Source organism: Sorex fumeus, unplaced genomic scaffold, assembly GCF_029834395.1.
Source record: "Sorex fumeus unplaced genomic scaffold, SorFum_2.1 ptg000122l, whole genome shotgun sequence".
Taxonomy (NCBI): domain Eukaryota; kingdom Metazoa; phylum Chordata; class Mammalia; order Eulipotyphla; family Soricidae; genus Sorex; species Sorex fumeus.
In genome coordinates this window covers 8,547,680-8,566,009 of record NW_026606179.1, presented here as the reverse complement: position 1 = coordinate 8,566,009, position 18,330 = coordinate 8,547,680, and the positions used below count along the sequence as shown (strand labels likewise).

Below are 18,330 nucleotides of genomic sequence, written 5' to 3'. Positions count from 1 at the left end.
GCAGCCCTGACCAGCCGCTGCTGCTCCCATGGCCCTGGCAAGGGGTTGTGGGCTGCTTCCCTGCATACGTGTGGTACAGCTGGCTGACACGTGGCCCCACAGGAGTGGGGACAGAGAGGCTAAGTGGCAACATCACAACTTTTATTGGTGGTGCCTATGCTTTGTCTCGAAAATACCTTCTCCCCCTGCCCTGACGGCAGGTGAGCAGGGGGCAGCAAAAATATAAAGGCACCCCCATATTGCACATGGACCCACACAGGCCCACTGACCGAGGCCGGTGGGACTCTTGGCACATTCTCGGATCCCTGTTCAGGACGGGGAGGGGAATGGTGGCATCACACGTGAGAAGGGCAGCTCCGGGCAGGAGACCACTTGGTCCTGGCTACTGGTCCTGCCTCCAACCTTGGAACCCCCACCTGCCTCCATCCTGGCCTCTGATGGGCCCCCTCGGCTCCTGTGGATTCTTCCCCTTACAGCCCAGGAGGTCCCAAGGGGAGGCTATGGCTTCTCAGAGGTGCCCCAGCCCTGACACTGTGGTCCCGTGGGGGAAGGGTGCTCGTGGCAGAAGCAGCTGTATAAATATGAGTGCGGGAAGCCCCTGTGGGCTCATTTGGAGAGTTTGCTAATGACGCGGATCAGGGCTGCATTCTCATCCTTGAGCCGCTGGTTGTCAGCCCGGAGGTCGGACAGGGCCTGTGGGGTGGGAGGGGGTCAGCAGGGGGTGCAGGGCTCACCCAGCCCATGGCCCATGGCACCATTTCTTCACCTTCAGCTCCTCCTCCAGCTCTGACGCTTTGCGCTCGAGGGCCCTGCGTTCCTGCAAGGATGGGGGGCGGCCCGTCAGCAGAGGCGCAGGGCTGAGAAACGTGGGGAAGGTCAGAGTGTGCAAAGCTGGGACTCAGACGCCCCTCCCAGCTGACCCTACTCACGAATCTCTCCAGCTCCAGAAGGGCCGGCCTCTCTGCAAAGCGTTCCTGCTTCTGTAGGAAAAACAAAGCAGAGGGGTCAGAGGACCCAGGAAAGGACCGAGAAGGACAAGGCAGCATCTCTGAGAACCCACAGGGTGCGACTTTAATATACGCTCCGCCCCCAGCGGCTCAGCCCCTCCCTTCTCGCTCAAGCCCCGCCCCCGATGCTGTAGCTCTGCCCTCACTTGCCAGCGGGCTCACCTGGGTGGCGCGCTCCAGGTCCACTTTGAGCTGGGCCAGCTGCAGCGTGGTCTCGGTCAGGGCCTCACGAAGGCGCTGGTTCTCCACGCGCAGCTCTGCGTACAGCTGAGCACCAGGGAGGGGCGGGAAGGGATGGGGGTCAGGTGGGGCTCAGATGAGGCAGGGAAGGGCAGGTGCGGTGCTGGACCGCTAGCTGATAGCAGGGCAGCGGGGCGGGTCCAGGAGGGCACCAGCGGGGGTGGGACGCGAACCTTCTGGAAGCCTTCGTCATGCTCTTCTGATTGGAGTTCGGTGGGGTGCAAGTCCCGTGGTGTGCGGAAGGAGGGGCCGCCGTCTGTAGCGCTGGGTGGGGGTGAGCAGGGCATCAGGGGTGCGCCCAGCTCGCTCCAGGACACCTCAGCCTTCCTGCCGACCTTACCTGCTTTTTGTGCTGCCTTGGGCCAGCTCCACCTCCTCCCCCTGCCGGTGAAGGCAGTGAAGGTGGAGTCAGCCAGGGCCTAGACTGCCAGGCCACCTGACCCCCACCCCACCCCTACGTTGGGCACCCCCTCACCTCTGCCGGCCCCCTCCAGTCCTTGCCAACTCTGAGAGGCTCCCTGGCAGCAGGTGGCTCCTGGTCCTGACCCTCGAGCACTTCTGTAGGGGAGGAGGAGGAGTCAGTGCAGGCAGTTGCTGGTTGCTGAGGGTCCCACTGCGCGCCCCAGGCCCGCGTCCAGCCCTCACCTCTGCAAGCAGGGCCATCTGACATCTCCTGCCCGGGCACTTGTGGCCGCCGACAGAGATCCTGTGGGCAACCACAGGGGTCAGAGGACCGTGACGTCAGCTATCCCCATTGCGCGTGCCCCAACCGCTCACCCGGCTTGATGTGTTCAGCTCAGCGGCCTGTCCAGCCACTTTCTCGGCTTCCTTCAGGTCGGTCAGCGTGACACCCTGGAAAGAAAGGGTCATCAGGACCAGCCAGCAGGCGGGGGGGGGGGGGGGGGGGGGCCCTGCCCGCACTGCCTCCGCGCCACACCTGGGTAGGCCTCCGGTTCTGGCGCATCAGCCGTGAGCGGGCCTTCCTCTGCGACTCCGACTCCTCATCCCGCACGGGCATCTGGTAGGACCTGCGAGCGCAAGTCCTAAGGTCCAGGGGGTCCCCGTAGAGGGCTGATACCATGCAGGGCAGGGGTGTTGGGAGGCCTGAGGACCCCCAGGTCAGGACGCATTCTCTTAGGGCCCCCCCAAACCTTGGGACTGCTAGGGATGGGGGTTTCTGTTTGGGAGTGCAGTTCCCGCCAGCCCTGCCCCTTCACCTCCAACGATCACGGGAGTCCACTGGGGGTGCAGGGGCGGCCGAAGGGACATTTGGCTTCTCCACTAGGGCTTCAGGTTCTGGAGGACTGGAGGGAGGAGTGGGGTGGTGGGGGCAGTTCTGCAGCCACATGAGAGCAGCCACCAACCCCGCCTCAACCGCCCCAGTCAAAATGCCCTTGCAGGCAGAAATGACCAAAATAAAGATAGACCACCAGAGAAGGTACAGAGTTAAGGCTGCTGGAGAAGGGGACCAAGAGCAAGGCTGCGAAGCAGGAGTGGTCAGAAAGGGCTGCCTGGAGGAGGTGACGTGGAATACAGTCCTGGGAAGAAGGGGTAAGCCAGAGCAAAGATCTGAGCAGGGGCACGTGACAGCAGAGATGCAGGACAGACTTGGGCGAGGGGATGGGGGTCAGATCACGTGGCCTTGAAGGCTTCACTGAACTTTGACCTGACCCATGGAAAGAAGCTATGGCAGGAAGGTGGGTGCCAGGGGACCCTGAGGGCCCAGTGCTGCTACTCACAGGGCAGGAGGCTCCAGCATCTTCTGGGTGAGGCTCGGGGTGATTCTGGCAACACAGGGCTCCCTGGCCTAAAGGAGGAGAGGATGAAGGCAGGTGTCCCTTGCAGAGCCAGGGCGCCCCTCCCGCTGCTCACCTGGGTGGGGGCCCTCTCCAGCCCTGAGGAGGAGGCAGAGCGCTGCAGGCCAGCCCCCGGGGTGTCCACAGAGCCCCGCTGGTCTGAGGGGCCCAGGGTCCCGGTACTTTCTGTCTTCTGGAGGCCAAAGCGCCTGGGGAAGGGATCCTCGGTGGGAAGCTAAGGAGGGGGGTATCAGGGCTGGACCAGGGATGCCGGGGCTGCAGTACCTCCTGCAGGCCTCCTCTGCCCGCCGCCCCTCCCCGTGCTGCTGCCAAGACTCACCACAGGGCTCTGGCGGCTTGTGGGGGGCAGGGAGGACACGCCATTGAGGGTTCTGGACTCTGCGGGGGGTGACCCTATGGGACCTGAAGACAGGATCACAGGAAAGGCCTGGCCCCCAGACCCCAGGGACCTGGCTCCTGCCCCTCCTCCCTCAGACCCACCCTCACCTGTTGGTCCCTCTTCTCCCTCATCCTCATCTCGGATCAGGGCACCCCCAGCACCCTCAGGCCGGCGCTCCTTGGACAGGTCCTGCAGGGAGGTTTTCTCGCGGCTGCTCAGCCTGCACACGGAGCTCCTGGCAGGGCAGGGCGGGTGAAGCTGGGCCATGGCCACAGTACCCCCTCCCTTCCCCCAGGGCGCCCCAACAGCCTCACCTGCAGTGCCTGCTGCTGCTGGGCCCCTGGGGTTCCGGGCTGCGGCTCTGGGAGGCATCCTTGCGCAGCTACAAGGGGACAGAGTGCTGGGGAAGGCAGCCTGGGGATCCCCAGACTGCACCCTGCACAGAGCTAAGCCTCTCTCAGGCATCGGCGTGCAAGGCGAGGCTGTTTCCCTGCAGTCCCACAGCCTGGAGGTCACTCTATTCTTGTGGTCACCCACTGCCCTCCAGGGACCCTACTCCTACACCTGTCCCCACAGTAGGACCCAAGCCAGGGGGATGCCCGCTGCAGCCTAGCCCGGGCCCCCAGTCCTATCCTCCGGGCCCGGCCTAGTGCTGGGGCCACTGAGCCAGAACAGGGACACATTTCCCAGAGGTCACTGCAGAACCCTCACTCCTCCCACTTCCTGACACCACCTTCCAAGAAGTTCCAGGCACTGAGAGTCAGGTACAGTTCTAAAAGCTTCTCTGGCATAATGTGCTGCATCCAGCCTGATGTATGGATGCTCATAAAGGAAAGATGCACACGTCATTCTGGCCATTTTACAGACACTGATCTCAAGTTAGGGGACAGGTTGTGGTTGCTGCAAATCCCGGGCAGATTCACAGCCACGATGCCTACTGAGCACAGCCCATCCTCTGCCCTGGAGGCTGCGCAGGGGGCATGTCAGAGGGAAGGAGGCCCGGCCTGGCCACACATGCTAACCCCCTCTGCACCCACAGCTGGTCTGGCCCCAGGCCTGCCTCCTCCTGATGCCAGGGTCGACAAAGGGTCAGCCACAGGCAGGGCGGGTGCTGGGAGGGGGCCCTGGACTCACGTCCTCCTGCTTCTGGGCCAGCTCCTCCAGCAGGCTCAGCACCTCTTCGTCTGCCAGGTCGCAGGGACGCTGGCCCTGTGGGGGAAGGGTGCATGAAATTGAAGGTGGGGCCCCATACCTGTGACGGCACACATCTGGGCCCCTCTGAGGAGCACACACGGGCAGGACCATGCCCACACTGCCCCTGCCCAGGCCTCACCGCGTGCGTCAGCGAGTCCATGCCCCCGCCGTGCTCAGCCAACAGGCGGCAGGCGTCCTCCACGCCCCAATGTGCGGCCGCGTGCAGCGGGGTCCAGCCATCCCAGTCCCGGAGCTCAGGGTCATAGCCAGCCTGAAGGAGCAGCCTGGAGCAGGGGACGGGGTCAAGAGCCAGGGAACAAGTCACAAAATCTGGAAATCATGGTCATGCCCCCCCTCGCTACCCCACCCCAAGCATCCAGGGATCCTGGAGAACCACCTGAGGCTGATGTCCTCAGGGAGTGGGTGGCAGCGGGCAGGGACCAGGGATGAGCTCACCTCATCACCTCAATGTAGCCCTTGGCGGCGGCCACATGCAGGGCTGAGGCCCCTGTGCGGGGGTGCCGGGCCTCGGGCATGGCGCCCCCGTTCAGCCAGCACCGAGTGTCACGGAGAAGCAGCTCCTCCTCGGCCCGTTTGGCTGCCGCCACGTCCACACCTGGAGGGCAGGGAGTGGGGGTCCAGAGAGGGGTTCTGTTGCCACACCCCAAGCACAGGGCAAAGGCCCCGCTCCCAAGCAGGCCCCGAGGTCCTATCTGGAAGGCTCCCACCTGTCCCTCCCCCAGCACCACCCCCCCACAGGGTTGGCAAAGCCTCACTGGCCAGGCAGCCACTCCTGGTCACAGCTGGGCCATGATGCCACCCCCACCCTCCAGTGGCCCATGTCGCCGCCTCTGCTGGGTGACAGGGCGACATGCGCTGCACTGCCAGGCACAAGACCTTAGGACTTGGGACCTCACAGCACCTTCCGGTCACTCGGGACCCAGACAAGCAGTTTCCAGGCCGGAGAGACGTTGCAGGAGAAGGCGCTGGCCCGGCACACGGCTGATCCAGGTTCAATCCCGGCAGCCCACAAGGTCCTCCAGCCCAGCAGGAATGATGCCTGAACACAGAACTAGGAGTGGCCCCCAAACCAACAGGCAGTCTTTTTCTCACGGCAGGCCCCAGTGGCAATTGTTGGCCAACTGGGTCACCAGTTTACTGCCAATGGCCAAAGATACAGTGCTGGGGGACCCTGTGGTGCCGGGAATGGCCAATGTGCTAACCACTGCCTCACACAGAAGGGACACCATGCTGTGCTCAGGAGCCACATGGGACAGGCCGGGGCTTGGGGAACGAATGATGCTCTGCAGCCAAGGACACAGGACAGAGATGGGGACAGAGGATCAGGAGCCATCCCATGCACCACCAGTGTGGCCCTGCCAAGTGGATGCCCTTCTCCCTGGGAAGCTCACGGCGGCTGCCCAAGACACTGGGCTCTGGGAGGGGGCAGTCATGCCCACCAAATGGGACATCCCCATACCCAGGCAGTGGGCATCACTCTGCATACCTGAGGCTAGACCAGACTAGAGTCACCCCCCTCCCTGCTGGGGCAGGGAAACCCACATCAACTGCCACAAAACCGTGACCCAGTCCATGGAGGGCCCTCACCCTCCCACAGGAAATCCCTCCAGACTCCTGTGTGGACTTCCAGAGATGGGGCAGCAGATTTTCACCATCTGCCCAAGCTGTGTGGACCGGGGAGCTGGGCTTGGAGCGCCACCTGTTGGCACCCGGGCCCCATGCAGCCTGTCTCCTGGATTTTCCCTCCTCTGTACCTGGATCTATCCTGGGAGGTGGCTATGCAGGTGGCTGCCATGGGCTTCGCAGAGGGAGCAGCCAAGGCTGTCCTGGAGGTTGGGTGCCTGGACCTATCCTGGCTCCTTTAGGGAGCCCCATCCTGGGGAAGTGGCATCGCCCGCCCCTGCTTCCTGTCACTGGGCCTGTCCCAGGAAGGCCACCTGTTTGTAAACACTTTTCTTGGGGCACGTCACACCCACTCATTAAGGTCCCAGCCTCAGGGAGGAAGGCCTGTGACATTTTCTGTGCAGTCTTAAGAGCGCCCACTGGCAGGGCTGCCCCGGCCACAGTGATGAGGGTCAGGCTAGGGTCAGAGGACCTATCCCAGGTCCCCCCTGCCCAGAGGGGGCATTGTCCACCTTCCTAGAGCTGGAAACGAGTGTAGGGAGGTCTAATGACCGTCCTCACCTGCCCCACTTGCCTGCACTCTGGGGCTCTGTGAGTTTCAGAAGCGTCATCCCCACTCGCCAGTCCCCAAACTGTAAGGGGACAGCACACAGCTCCCACACGCACACTCACTTGGGTTTGCCACGGCCCAGGCTGCAGTGAGCGGTTCAGGCTGTGGCTGGCATACAGAGAACAAAACGTGGTCTGCTGGGCCATCCACGGGTGCCGAGGGGAGTGAGGCTTAGAAGCTGAACACCCGAGAACCAAAGCCCTTCAGCATGATGGGCAACACTGCTCCTGGGTCATGCCTGCAGCCCACCTAACTCTAGGGTTTCATCTGCATATGCTCAATGGGGGCAAATGTCCACACGAGAAACCTGCCAACCGCGTCCAAGTAGGACTGTGATGCAGAGCACACCGACACGACCATACAACCTTCCCCCACCTACCCCCAGAACCTCTGGCCTACGAACAACTCCCAGACGCCCAAATCCACCCCCAGAGTCACGGCTGCTTCCATCTCAATGGACCTGCCAGGAGGCTCAGGTGAGTGGAATCGCAGGTACTTTGCCACATTGCACCTGGATATTCTTTCCCACCTCTAGGCCATACCCAGTGGTACTCAGGGCCTACTCTCAGCCCAGTGCTCCAGGGACCACAGGGAGCTGAGCATCAACACCGGCTGCCTGATGCTAAGCTGTGCTCCAGCCCACTGAGCTCTCCTCAAGCCCCCTTCTGTGTAAAGGAAGACCTGTCCAACCGCTCAGCCCTGGCAGTGCTTGAGAGAGAGGCCCAGCACGCACACTCATCAGAGTGCTCGGGGGCCATGTGGTGCTGGGGATGGAACGCCGGGTCCCACACAAGGCGACTGAGCTCTGGAACTGAGCCCCAGGCCCCAGCAGCATCTCCCTGCCTAGTGGCAAGGCAGGGACCTGTCCCCTCTGAGGCTGAGTCTGTCTCATCCCAGTCTGTCACCCATAACCACTGGTCCCGTGTCACCAGCTGGCCATGATGACAGGGACTGTAGACATTCCCTCGGATCTCAGTCTGGCAGGGCATGTCTTGCAAGTGTTCTGCCTGTCTCAGGCCACAAACTGGCTGGCCACTTACTTTCCTGGGCAAGCACCAATCCGGCCGTGCCCCTCTCCCCAAAGCCAGGAGTGTTCCCTGCTCGCGCACCCGGGGTGTGGGAGCCCACCTCGGCGGGTGATCTCGGCCCGGAGCAGCCCCTCCATGGCATCGGCCTCGGCCAGGTCCAGGGCCAGGTCCCCGTCGCTGTTGACAGCAGCGATGTTGGCGCCGTGGCTCAGGAGGTACCTAGGGGCAGGCGGAAGTCAGGGGGGGCCAGGTAGGGCACCCGCCGGGGACTCCCTAGCACTTTGGCCGCTCACCTGGCAATGTCCAGGTGGCCACAGGAGGCAGCCACATGCAGAGGCGTCCAGCCCTCATTGTCTGCCTGGTTCACAGTGGCACCCTGTTCCACCAGAAAGCGCACCACCTCCAGGTTCTCGTCGATGCAGGCCTGGGGGCGGGGTGCGTGTCAGCCACGCCCAGGGGCGGAGCCAGGGCACCCAGCCGGGTTGTGCCCCCTGAACCTGGAGCAGGGTCGTTTCATGGGGGTCCCTGAGGAAGCAACTCCCACGCCCTGCGTGCCCAGCTGAGCCACGAGGCCAAATGAGCATCGGGGGCAGGCCGCCTGGGGACACCCGTCGAGGGCTTGTGCCCAGGACCCGAGACTCGCGCCCATCCCTGAGCATCCTCCATGCGCCAGCCACAGTGGACATGGAGGTGGCCATGATCCCAGCTCCAGCTCCAGAAGAACCAGAGATCAGGAGGACCCAGGGACACCGACACTGGACTCCTGGGTTTGCTGATGGAAGCGCCCCACAACACCTTCACCTCTCCCCGGCGGCCGCTGGAGGGGGAGGAAGCGACGAGGGCCAAGAGCATGAAGTCATGGAAACTCAGGCCGGAGAAGGGGGCGCATGCCCTGGGAACGGGATGAACTCTGGGCTCCGTTTATTTCCACGAGGTTGTCATGGTGACGGGGGGGGGGGGGGAGGTGGCGGGGAGCAGAGCCTTTCCCTTTCAAGGCCCTGCAGCAGCCGGGAGCTCACCGGAGGACGCTGGAGCCCCCAACCCTGCTTCCACCTGGGCAACCCTGGCCCCCACCGCCCCCACCTCCACACCCTGGAGACCTCAGCAGTAGGGACACTGCTGGCTGGGGAGGGAGTGCCAGCACAGGCTTCCAGGAGGGAATATTCCCAGCAACCCAAAGCTCAACCCCATCCCTTGAGTGCAGACCCTGGTGTCCCATGTTTAGAGATAAAATGAGGTCAGTGTGGGGCAAAGCATCAGGAGCTGACCAGCCCCCCTCCTGAAACCAGCACCCCCAATCCTGCTGGCCTGCTGCAAAGCCTGAATGGAGGCTGTGGCAGGGGAGGCCCCCAGAGAAACAGGCCAGCGGGCGTCTGGAATCCAGACCTTCGGGGTGGAAGAGAACACCTTGGGAGCACTGGGGTCCCCAAGGGGGAGCACCGAGACCAGGTAGCAGCTTTGGTCCTGAAAGGTGCTCCCAACATGAGGCCCTGCAGGGAGGGGGCGTCAGGGATGGAAAACTCAAGGCCCAGAGCAGAGAACACAGTAGAGACACAACGTGGGATGCGGAGGGGCTGTTCTCTCTCAACTGCCCCCTCCCCGGGCCCTAAGGAAGGTCTGGTCACCCCTGCCCCCAAGATCCCTTCTGGCTCCTTTATTATGGTAACCAGGGATTCTGGGGGCAGAAAGCAGGGCAGGGAGGAGCCATGTTTGGGACACTGGCACAAGGTAGTCATTCTACCCCTGGGTAAGGTGCCTGGAAGCCCAAAGCAGGTGGAACCCCAGGGCAGACAAGCCCTGGTTCTGGGATGCATCACAGGAGGCTGAATGGAGGCCATGCCCTGCTGTGGAGGAAGTGGACAGTGTTCAGGAAAGAAAGGTGACAGGAACCACAAGAAATTACCCAGGCCCCTCAGGCAGAGGGAAGAGCACCAGAGGCAGAGGGTGACCCAAGTCAGGCACAGGTGCACTAACGCTGCCCCAGAGGGGGGAGCCCCAGGGCCAGGAGGGGCTGGGCAGGGAGAGCAGGGCTGGAGGCAGAGGTGGAACAGGCCCAGGAAAACAAAGAAGGGACCAGAGAATCAGAGGGCACAGGGGTGGGGAGTTGACTTCGGCTAGGGAGCATCCTGGCTTCAAGGGCACGAGCTGGTATAGAGCCTAGGACCTGAGTTAAATTCCCAGAAGAGGGTCCCCAGAGACCCACCAGGAGTGATCCCTGAGCACCTCCGGGATGGCTCAAATTCCATTTCTCCGTCCCTCCCACCCCCTATAATAATGGCTCAGGATGGAGCGTCCCTAAGCAGCAATAGATGTGGGAAACGAAGGAAGACGATGGAAGAGGCAGTATGAAGGATGTGGGCCCAGCCGAGGTGGCCGACGCCAGAGAACGGGGAGGGGTGGGGATGAGGGGCTTGTAGAAGACCCAGCTCGGGGAAAGCGGTACCTGCCTGGCAGGGGAACCCAGCGCGACAGGGGGGTGGAACAGTATTGCCAGAAGAGGTGGCACAGGCGGAGCTTGAAAAGGTGTCGCGGAAAGAGGCGGCAGCATTCGGTGGCAGAGCAGAAGTGGCACAGACGAGACTAGCAAAGGGCGCCGCGGGGTCCCGGGCGAGCGCAGCTCACGCAGCGGCGGCGACCAGGGCCGGATTGCTGAGCAGCCCGCGCCCGCCGGGGCGGCCGGGGTCCAGGGGGAGGGCAGCGCCGGGCGGCTCCGGAGTGGGCGCAGGAGGTGGCCGGGGAGCAGAAGGGGCTGCGAGGGGCGCCGGCGGCGCCGGGGAGGGGGCGCGCGGGCGAGCGCGGGAGCCGCGGCGGCGCTGACCTGGTGCAGGGCGCTGATGCCGTCGGCGTTGGTGGCGTCCAGCACGGCGCGGGCGGGCGGCGGGCCGGCGGGCTCGGGCTGGGCGCCGGGCTCGGGCGCGGGCTCGGCCGAGCACAGCATCAGGCGCGCCTCGTCCAGGTCGCCGCCCGCGCAGGCCGCCAGGAACTCGGCGGCGCGCTCGAAGCGCACGGTGCGGGCGCGCCGCTCCCCGGGCCCTGGCTCGGCGCCCGCCCGCGCCCCCCACTGCCGCAGCTGCTCCCGCCGCCGCTCGCGAGCGGCCGCCCCCGGGCCGTCCTCGCCGGACATGGCGCCGCCCGGCCGGCCCGGCCGCCCGCAGCGAACCAGCGCCCGAGCCGCGAGCCCGAGCCGCCGCCCGCCGCGGGGCCGCCGGGAACTGCCGCTCGCCCCGCGGCCGCCTTGCAGACCCCTCCCGCCCCCGACCGCCCGGCGTGCGACGTCCGACGCAGCCCCGGGGCACGCCGGGACTTGGAGTCCGTCGGCCGAAAGCGGTCCACGGGCGCGCTCGAGCCCGGAGCATGCTGGGAAATGTAGTTCTTCGTCTCCCGGAGCCTGACGCTCACAGGTTTCTGGAAGGAAAAAGACCTGGACGACCCCCGAAGCCTTAAAGAACACAGAACTGGTTTTTTGTTTTCCCCATAGCCCTTAGTTCTCCTCGCCCCGTGAAACGTCTTAGTCTGGCAGTTTTCCTCGGCTCTGTTCTACCAGAACCGTGAAGAAAGGGAGTTTTTGTCTTCTGTGGGTTCCTGGAACTGCACCCCAACAGCACCGAGGGAAAATGGTGCTAGAGTGAGTGAATGTGAACAAATGAATGAATGAATGAATGAATGAATGAATTCCAGGACTCCCTGCAGAGTGAGGAACTGGATTCGCAGCCCCACATCCAAAGCAGATCCACATCTAAGCCTCACGTGTCCCGTCTTGAGGGTGCACTCCAAGTTCGAGGCACAAGATTAGGCATAGGGAAGAGCCTCAAAGCACATGAGGAAAGTCTCTGCCTCGCGGCCAGGTCTCAGTTGGTACAAGTCAGAACCCTCAAAAAACAGAAAACTCAAGACAAGAAGCAAAGGGAGCAGAAGAGAGAATATAGCGAATGAAGCATTCACCTCTAGTGAAGCTGGTCCAGGTTTGATCCCTGGCATCATACAGGGTCCCCCCAAACCCTGAGCACAGGAGTAACCTCTGTGTGTAGTGGAGAGTGTGGCCCAAAATCCTAAATAAATAATAACCCCAAGGGCTGGTCCCTTTATCTTGGCCTCCTGTATCCCTTAGAGGGATGCCCATGGAACAGAAGCTAGGTGTTAGCTACATCCAGCTGTGTCTTGATTCCATTCCGCGCTTCTCTTGTCCATTAGAAGGTTTGCATTCTGAAACTTGTTTTCTCTAATTTTTAACTCTGGAAGGTCAAACTTAACCATTCAGCTAGCTGAGGCCCTTCTCAGGGCTGAGCCAATGGCCTCAGAATGGTGAGAGGTCAGAAAAGAGACGGCCTGCTGCCTCGGACAGTCAGATAGGCCACAGGGACACCACAGCCTCCTGAGACCAGTGGACATTGGGAATGCGTGCACGTGGGGCGCCTGCTCCCCTCCCTGGTGTTCTTAGATGCCTTGGAAGAGTCCTTTACACAAAGGACACAAACATGAAAAAATTCTCTTATCAGAGCAGCCTCACCTTCCTTCCTGGGATGGATCACCTGCACTCAGCCTGTCGGGCATGCAGCCCCACCCACAGCTTGTCAGTCACCTGGAAAATGGCACCCCTCCACATGGCACTCGCCAGCACTTGATGGGCACTGAGAAGTGAGTTGGACATCATTGGTGTATCCCTGATGGCCCCAAGCAACAAGCCATTAGAACCCCCACCCAATCCAGCCAAGTATGGTTGTGAGGGACTCTAACCTTGCTTGGAATCCCCCTGCACTACCAACAAGCTAAGTAAAATTAACTCATACCGGGACCAAAGAGATAGTACAGAGGTTCAGGCACTTGTTTTGGACGTGACTGACCAGATTTAATCCTGACACCCCATAGGGTCCCCTGAGCCCTGCCAGAAGGGAGGCCTGAGCACAGAGCCAGGAGTCAGTCACAGCCAGTGGTGACCCCAAACGCCCCCCCTCAAAAAAATAAAAGAAGACAAGTTTGAGCACAGACTGGCCTGCGGAGGAGCATTTATTTCAAGCTGTAGATGGATGCTCCAGGCTCCTGGGCAGCACCCAGTAACCCTGTTGCCCAGCGGGGGTCCTCACTTCCAGCGACCTCCAACGCGGCCCTTTCCTGCCCCCTTCCGGCTGCAAGAAAAGATCAGAAGCGAGAGGCCTCCGTGATCATGAAGAGGGACCCCGGTTCAAGGAGTACATCCCCAACATAAACCTGTCCACCCAGAAGAAGAGGTGGGGTAGAGGGCCCCAGTCACTTACAACTTCTGGGCATGGCTGATACGGTTGTACAGCACATTGATCTGCGGAAGCAAGGAGATGCTGGCACAGTCTCGTGACAGGCACCACCGCGCCTCACGACTCTCACCCCCACCAGGGTCCTGCCTCCTGCCACACGCCCCGCCCCCAGCAAAGCCATGCCTCTGCGCCATGCCCCGCCCACAGAAAAAGCCACGCCCTAGAAAAACCACGTCCCACCAAAGCTCCTCCCCTACACCACGCCCTGCCCCCAGAAAGGCCCCCTCACACACTTCCAGGGACTAACCCACCTCGTATCTCTGCTGCTTCATCTTCTCCATCAGATCGAACTTCTCAGACTCCAGCTGGTGGATCCAGCCCAGCAGCTCCTGTGCCTTTTCTCTGGCAGAGCATAGGGACTGTCACCCAATGGTGGTCAGCCAGGTTAGGGCTGGGCACAGAGGATGAGGGGACAGCCCCGAGCCACAGCAAGGGTGGAGGAAAGCAGGGAGAGGGTGGGCAGAAAGACCCCAGCTAGGACTCTCGCCTCCAGGTGACATTGGGCCCCTCTCGGCCCCCCGGGCTAGGTTAGTTGATGCCACCTGTACTGTGGGAGCTGGTGTCTGCCCCCCACTGCACGGCGGCCCTGTCTCTGAGCGCGCAGTGTTTCCAGGGTTAGCTCAGAGCTGGCAGGACCAGAGAGGTGGAGACACCTGCTCGAAGTCACAAACACAGCACAAATGGGCTGTGACCGGGTAGGGTAGGTCCCCTGGCTCTGTCCCCACCCCGTCCCTCTGCCCCTCCCCCACCTACCTGAGCTGCTCTTCTCCCAGGTAGTCGATGTTCAGAGGCTTCTTACGGTCTGACAGGATCCGCACTTTCATCTCCCGCCCCGTCTGGCGCTTACCCCGCTTCTGCTCAGCCTGAGGGAATGAAGGGGGTGTCCTGAGTGGGGTGTGGGCCCCTCCAAATGATTTCCCGGGAAAGGACACAGGCCTGCACAGCTGACCCAGAGCTCCCTCAAGCAGGGGCTCCCCAGGCTGCAGGTCCCACAGCTCACCTTGACCAGATAACCCCCATAATGCGCCCCCATGTTGGAGAGAACCTTCTTCTTCTTCGCGTCATCCTCGGCCCGCTTCTTGGCCTCTTCCTCCTCCTTCCGCATCTTCTCCTCCTGTGGGGGTCAGGGTCAGCCCCAGTCTCTCTCCCCGTGCCTGAGTGTCGGGGAGGGCCTTGGGGCCTCAGAGGGGCTCAGCCCTGCGCTGACGGAGGGGGATGAGTCTGGGGCCACTTAGTCAGACCTGCACGTGTTCCACCCTCAAGCCCTTGCTCCTCTGGGGAAACTTAACATGTGGGGGTGCCATCCTACACCTATCAGGGCCTCTGCGCCTGTGGTGTCCATACCCCATGGCTGCAAGTCACCCAGAATCTCTTGAGAAAATGCCCACTCTCTTTGGGTGAGGGAGGGTAAGAGGGGATGCGTAGGGATTCTCAAGGGCTGGGTGTGGGGCTGGAGCAATAGTAAAATGAGGAGGGCATTTGCCTTGCACACGACTGACTCAAGTTCCATCCCTGGCATCCCATATGGTCCCCTGAGCACCGCCAGGAGTGATTCCTGAGTAGAGCCAGGAGTATCTCCTGAGCACCACCAGATGCAGCCCAGAGCGCCCCCCCCCCCCCCCCCCGCCAAACAAAACAAAACTCAAGGGCTGGGTGAGCCTGGAGAAGTCAGATCATGTTCCTGGGGTCTGAATCAGGAGGCAGCGATCGGTCCCTGCCAGGCTTGGGGGCATGCAGCTGCACTTTGCCTTTATCCCCAAACCGTAGGCTTTTTCTGGAGAACCCCCTACATCTATGTTCAGGCAGCAGCGCAGGGAAAGGGATGTACAAGGGGGGGTGAAGGGGAGGAGACTCACGGGGAGGGGGTGCTCAGGGAAGGGGATGCGTAGGAGAGGGGGTGCACGGGGAGGGGATACCCGGGGAGGTGATGCGGGGAGGGGATGCAGAGGGTAGGGGACCATAGGGTCGGGGATCACAAGGATAGGAGCTACAAGGGGAAGGGCTGAGCAGGGAAGGGGCTGGGCGCCCGAAGGCAATTCTGGGTGGCGGGGCATCTAGTGGTAGAAGGAACCCGGGGTTGTGGGGCCGCCCACCGCCAGCTTCGCCTGCCGCTCTCGCTCCTGCTCGGTTCGCACGCGCTGCTGCTCGGCCCGCTCGGCCCTGCGCCGCTCCTGGGAGAGAGTCCGGGTGAGGGGCGCGGGCCCCGTCCCCTGGGTGAGCCCGCATTGGAGGAGGGGTGCCAGTCAAGAATGTGGGGAACCCCCTCACAATGCGGTCTTTCAGGGCGATGAGCTCCTCCTCCTCTCTCTTCCGCTGCTCAAAGTGCACCTCGATGAGCGTCTGCAGCTCCAGCAGGTCCTTCTCCACGCGCTTTCTGTGGATGTCCTGTAGGACCAAGCGCAGTCCAGTCCCGCCTACGCCCAGGCTCCTCCCCGCGGTCCCCCCTCCCCCGCGCGCACATACCCAGCGCGTCCAACAGGTGGCAGAAGAGCACCGTGCTGGCGAACTCAACCCCACCGGGCCTCATGCTCACAAAGATGGGGTGCGGGCCCCTGTACTCACATCGAAGTCCACTCGCTCCCCTTCTGGGATCTTGGGGGGCATCAGCGGAGCCACCGCGGGGCGACTGCATGAAGAGAGAGTCAGTTAGAGATGCCTCCCTAACCCTGGAATGTGACCCAGGAACCATTAGAAATGGAACCGGGGCTCCAGCACACCCCCTTTGTGCCATCAACACTATGATTTCTTCCTCTGGCCTGGAGATATGGGCATCACCTCCCTCAGGAAGCCTGCCTTGATTGTCTGGGGCACATATAGACTGGATCTGGGTCTGTCTCCCACCCAGGGCAGCCTGGGTCTGATGTCTCCAGACCAGTAGAGGTCCTGGTAGAGATTAGAGGGAATATCTGCTGAAAGTCCTCTATGCCTGTCTCGCCTTTGTCTCAATCTCCCCATCTGTAGCTTTCTCTGGACATCCATGAGGGCATTATGGGGAACCCCATGCCCCAGGCTCTCACCTTGGCTTGGGGCGTGCTTCCTCTGGGGGGATACAAAGAGAGAATTAGCAAGAGTTTATGTTTGACAACCCTAAGGAAGGCACCCCCAAACCTTGGCCCTCCAGGACCCAGGCTCCTTCTCCAAGCACTCTGCAGGAAGGATGTGGAGGCAAGGAGAGGGGAAAGGGGGGTGAAGGTCCCAGAAAACAGAGCAGCCACAGTCACGTTGCTCTGCCCCTACCAGGGGCCCTTGGGAATGGGAAGGGTCAGGATTCGGGGGCGGGGAAATTGTTAGAGGAACCCAGCAACAGAGACTATGGGGGCCTCATTGGTCCCCACTCCCACTCCTCATCCCAGGATTTGGGCCCCAGTCCCCAGCACCCCCAGCCCTGCGAGTGGAGCCTCACCTTCCTCCTCCTCCCCCTCCTCTTCCTCCTCTTCCTCCTCCTCTTGGTCCTTGTCTGCCTCTTCTTCTGGGGGCAGAGAAGGGTCAGGAGTTGGGCGTGGGGTTCAGCTGGGGACCAGGCCTCAGTACGATCTCATCTTCTCAGGGACCCTCAGGGATACCACCAGTTCTTTCCTTGGCCCAGCTGGGGATGGGGGCCATGGGACGACCCCTCATTCTCCTGCTGGCAACAACCCCTTGGGCCTCACGGAGGCTCAGCTCCTGGGATCCCAGTCCCCCAGCCAGCCCACTCACCTTCACAGAGGTCCCTGTGGTGGGGGGAAGAAAATACAGTGAGATGGACGAGGGTATGTCCCCACTTTTACATGCCCCCACCCACCTGCCCCATCACTCACTCAAATACCGGAGTCTCCAAGTCAGACATCATGGTGGACCTGAGGGGCCAGAGAGTGTATAGGGAGGATCTGAGGGAGGAGGCTGGGGCCTGACAGCAGGGTCTGGGGAAGGAGGCTGGGGCCTGTCAGCAGGGTCTGAGGGAGGAAGCTGGGGCCTGATAGTAGGGTCTGAGGGAGGAGGGGCTAAGAGACCCCTAAACCTCACCCAAGCTGTGCACTGAGGTCTAGTGGGCACAGTCCCAACCCCCCAGCTGTCCCCTTCAGTCTGGTGGCAGCTGGGGAACCTGATAGGAGTGGATTAGGAGGCTTTTGGGGACAATAGCCACCCACCTCCGTGGCTATTTTTGGGACATTGCAGATGGTGTCCATGGGACATTAGTCACCCCTCGACCCCTCCCCTTCAACTCCTGTCCCCCCTCTCTTCACATCCCCTTGTCCTCAACCCTCATCCTGCTCCCTCAATGCTTGGACCCCCAGTCTCTGAGTCTCCCTTATCCCAGGAACCGGGACAAGTCCCCCAAACCTTAAGGCTGTTTGTGATGCATTGTTTTGAGAATTAACAGGTCCTCATATCTCCAAAGCTAAGCACCCCATTCTGGGTTTAGGGGGATTAATTTTGGGGGTCACATCCAGAGCGCTCAGGGATTATCCCAGGTCCGGGTTCCCACATGCAGAGTATGAGAACAACCCCCTGCACCCCTCCAGTCAGGCCCCCATCCCTGATGCTCCCCAAGGTAGCTGGGCCACTGTCTCTTTGTCCCTTTGATCTTCATGCCTCTCAAATTCTAAACCTTAAAACCCCAAGATTTATATACCCAAACTTAGGGGCTGACTCATGACACCCCACATTAAAACATCCCAAATTCTGGTGCTCCCAGTTATAAGATCTTAGGTCTTAAGACCCCCAATTTCTGAACTCCCAAGTCCTTAGAAACTGCTTCTAGGCCCCAGATTCCAGATGTCCAAGGCCAGGTACCCCCTCATTTGTGAGATCCCCTTAGTTCTCCAAGGACTAAAGGAGTTATATTTAGAGAGTGCCCCACAACCCCCTCTAAATCTCCCATCTCCAAACCCTCGACCCTGACTTGTGCACCCCCTTCATACCCCTCCATCTCACCTCCTTACTTCGGGCCTGTGTCTGCAGAGGGTGTAGTAGAGCCTGCAGGGGACCAGCACCCTCTTATACCCCAGGGCATGAGGAAGTGATGACATTCCTGCCTCCGCCCAGCCCAGCTGCGTCCCTGCCCCCTGCCCCCCCCATCTTCCAGCTCAGACCGCTCTGAGCTGGCTCCTTATCAGCACCCCCAAATCCCAGGCTGAGTTTGG

At 61.7% G+C, this 18,330-nt stretch overlaps 2 protein-coding genes across 7 annotated transcripts in view; both read right to left on the bottom strand.

Moving 5' to 3' along the window:
• The window catches only part of PPP1R12C (protein phosphatase 1 regulatory subunit 12C), a 225,441-nt gene extending 214,349 nt beyond the window's left edge, over nucleotides 1-11,092 (bottom strand). The window contains exons 1-22 of one of the 6 annotated variants that reach the window (XM_056135759.1): nucleotides 10,363-11,089; nucleotides 8,213-8,343; nucleotides 8,020-8,138; nucleotides 5,094-5,253; nucleotides 4,777-4,921; nucleotides 4,578-4,652; nucleotides 3,758-3,825; nucleotides 3,551-3,678; nucleotides 3,384-3,457; nucleotides 3,120-3,278; nucleotides 2,987-3,054; nucleotides 2,465-2,551; nucleotides 2,185-2,275; nucleotides 2,025-2,099; nucleotides 1,893-1,953; nucleotides 1,723-1,805; nucleotides 1,588-1,628; nucleotides 1,421-1,511; nucleotides 1,170-1,274; nucleotides 930-980; nucleotides 767-817; nucleotides 125-693 (exon numbers count right to left, since the gene is read on the bottom strand). In XM_056135759.1, the coding sequence (XP_055991734.1) occupies nucleotides 607-693; nucleotides 767-817; nucleotides 930-980; nucleotides 1,170-1,274; nucleotides 1,421-1,511; nucleotides 1,588-1,628; nucleotides 1,723-1,805; nucleotides 1,893-1,953; nucleotides 2,025-2,099; nucleotides 2,185-2,275; nucleotides 2,465-2,551; nucleotides 2,987-3,054; nucleotides 3,120-3,278; nucleotides 3,384-3,457; nucleotides 3,551-3,678; nucleotides 3,758-3,825; nucleotides 4,578-4,652; nucleotides 4,777-4,921; nucleotides 5,094-5,253; nucleotides 8,020-8,138; nucleotides 8,213-8,343; nucleotides 10,363-11,043 (2,631 nt within the window). In that variant the 5' untranslated portion in view covers nucleotides 11,044-11,089 and the 3' untranslated portion in view covers nucleotides 125-606. Of the gene's footprint in view, nucleotides 1-124; nucleotides 694-766; nucleotides 818-929; nucleotides 981-1,169; nucleotides 1,275-1,420; nucleotides 1,512-1,582; nucleotides 1,629-1,722; nucleotides 1,806-1,892; nucleotides 1,954-2,024; nucleotides 2,100-2,184; nucleotides 2,276-2,464; nucleotides 2,552-2,986; nucleotides 3,055-3,119; nucleotides 3,279-3,383; nucleotides 3,458-3,550; nucleotides 3,679-3,757; nucleotides 3,826-4,577; nucleotides 4,653-4,776; nucleotides 4,922-5,093; nucleotides 5,254-8,019; nucleotides 8,139-8,212; nucleotides 8,344-10,362 lie in introns of those variants that run through there. The other 5 variants (XM_056135764.1, XM_056135761.1, XM_056135760.1 and 2 more) reach the window with 5 other exon arrangements.
• Nucleotides 11,093-12,908: 1,816 nt separating this feature from the next.
• Nucleotides 12,909-17,036, bottom strand: TNNT1 (troponin T1, slow skeletal type). The gene is made up of 9 exons (XM_056137225.1): nucleotides 17,005-17,036; nucleotides 15,770-15,833; nucleotides 15,476-15,592; nucleotides 15,301-15,378; nucleotides 14,208-14,321; nucleotides 13,961-14,070; nucleotides 13,459-13,549; nucleotides 13,172-13,212; nucleotides 12,909-13,042 (listed from the first exon to the last, which is right to left on the bottom strand). Exons 1-9 carry the CDS (start codon nucleotides 17,034-17,036, stop codon nucleotides 12,997-12,999), a joined length of 693 nt encoding a protein of 230 aa, XP_055993200.1. The 3' UTR covers nucleotides 12,909-12,996.
• Nucleotides 17,037-18,330: the final 1,294 nt, after the last annotated feature.

Coding starts and splice junctions, on each gene's coding strand:
- TNNT1 (XM_056137225.1), bottom strand. CDS start 17,036: ATGATGTCTGACTTGGAGACTCCGGTATTTGA. Junction 15,834..17,004: donor TTGGAGACTCCGGTATTTGA/GTGAGTGATGGG, acceptor CTCTTCATGCAG/TCGCCCCGCGGTGGCTCCGC. Junction 13,550..13,960: donor CTGGGAGAAGAGCAGCTCAG/GTAGGTGGGGGA, acceptor ATGCTCTGCCAG/AGAAAAGGCACAGGAGCTGC.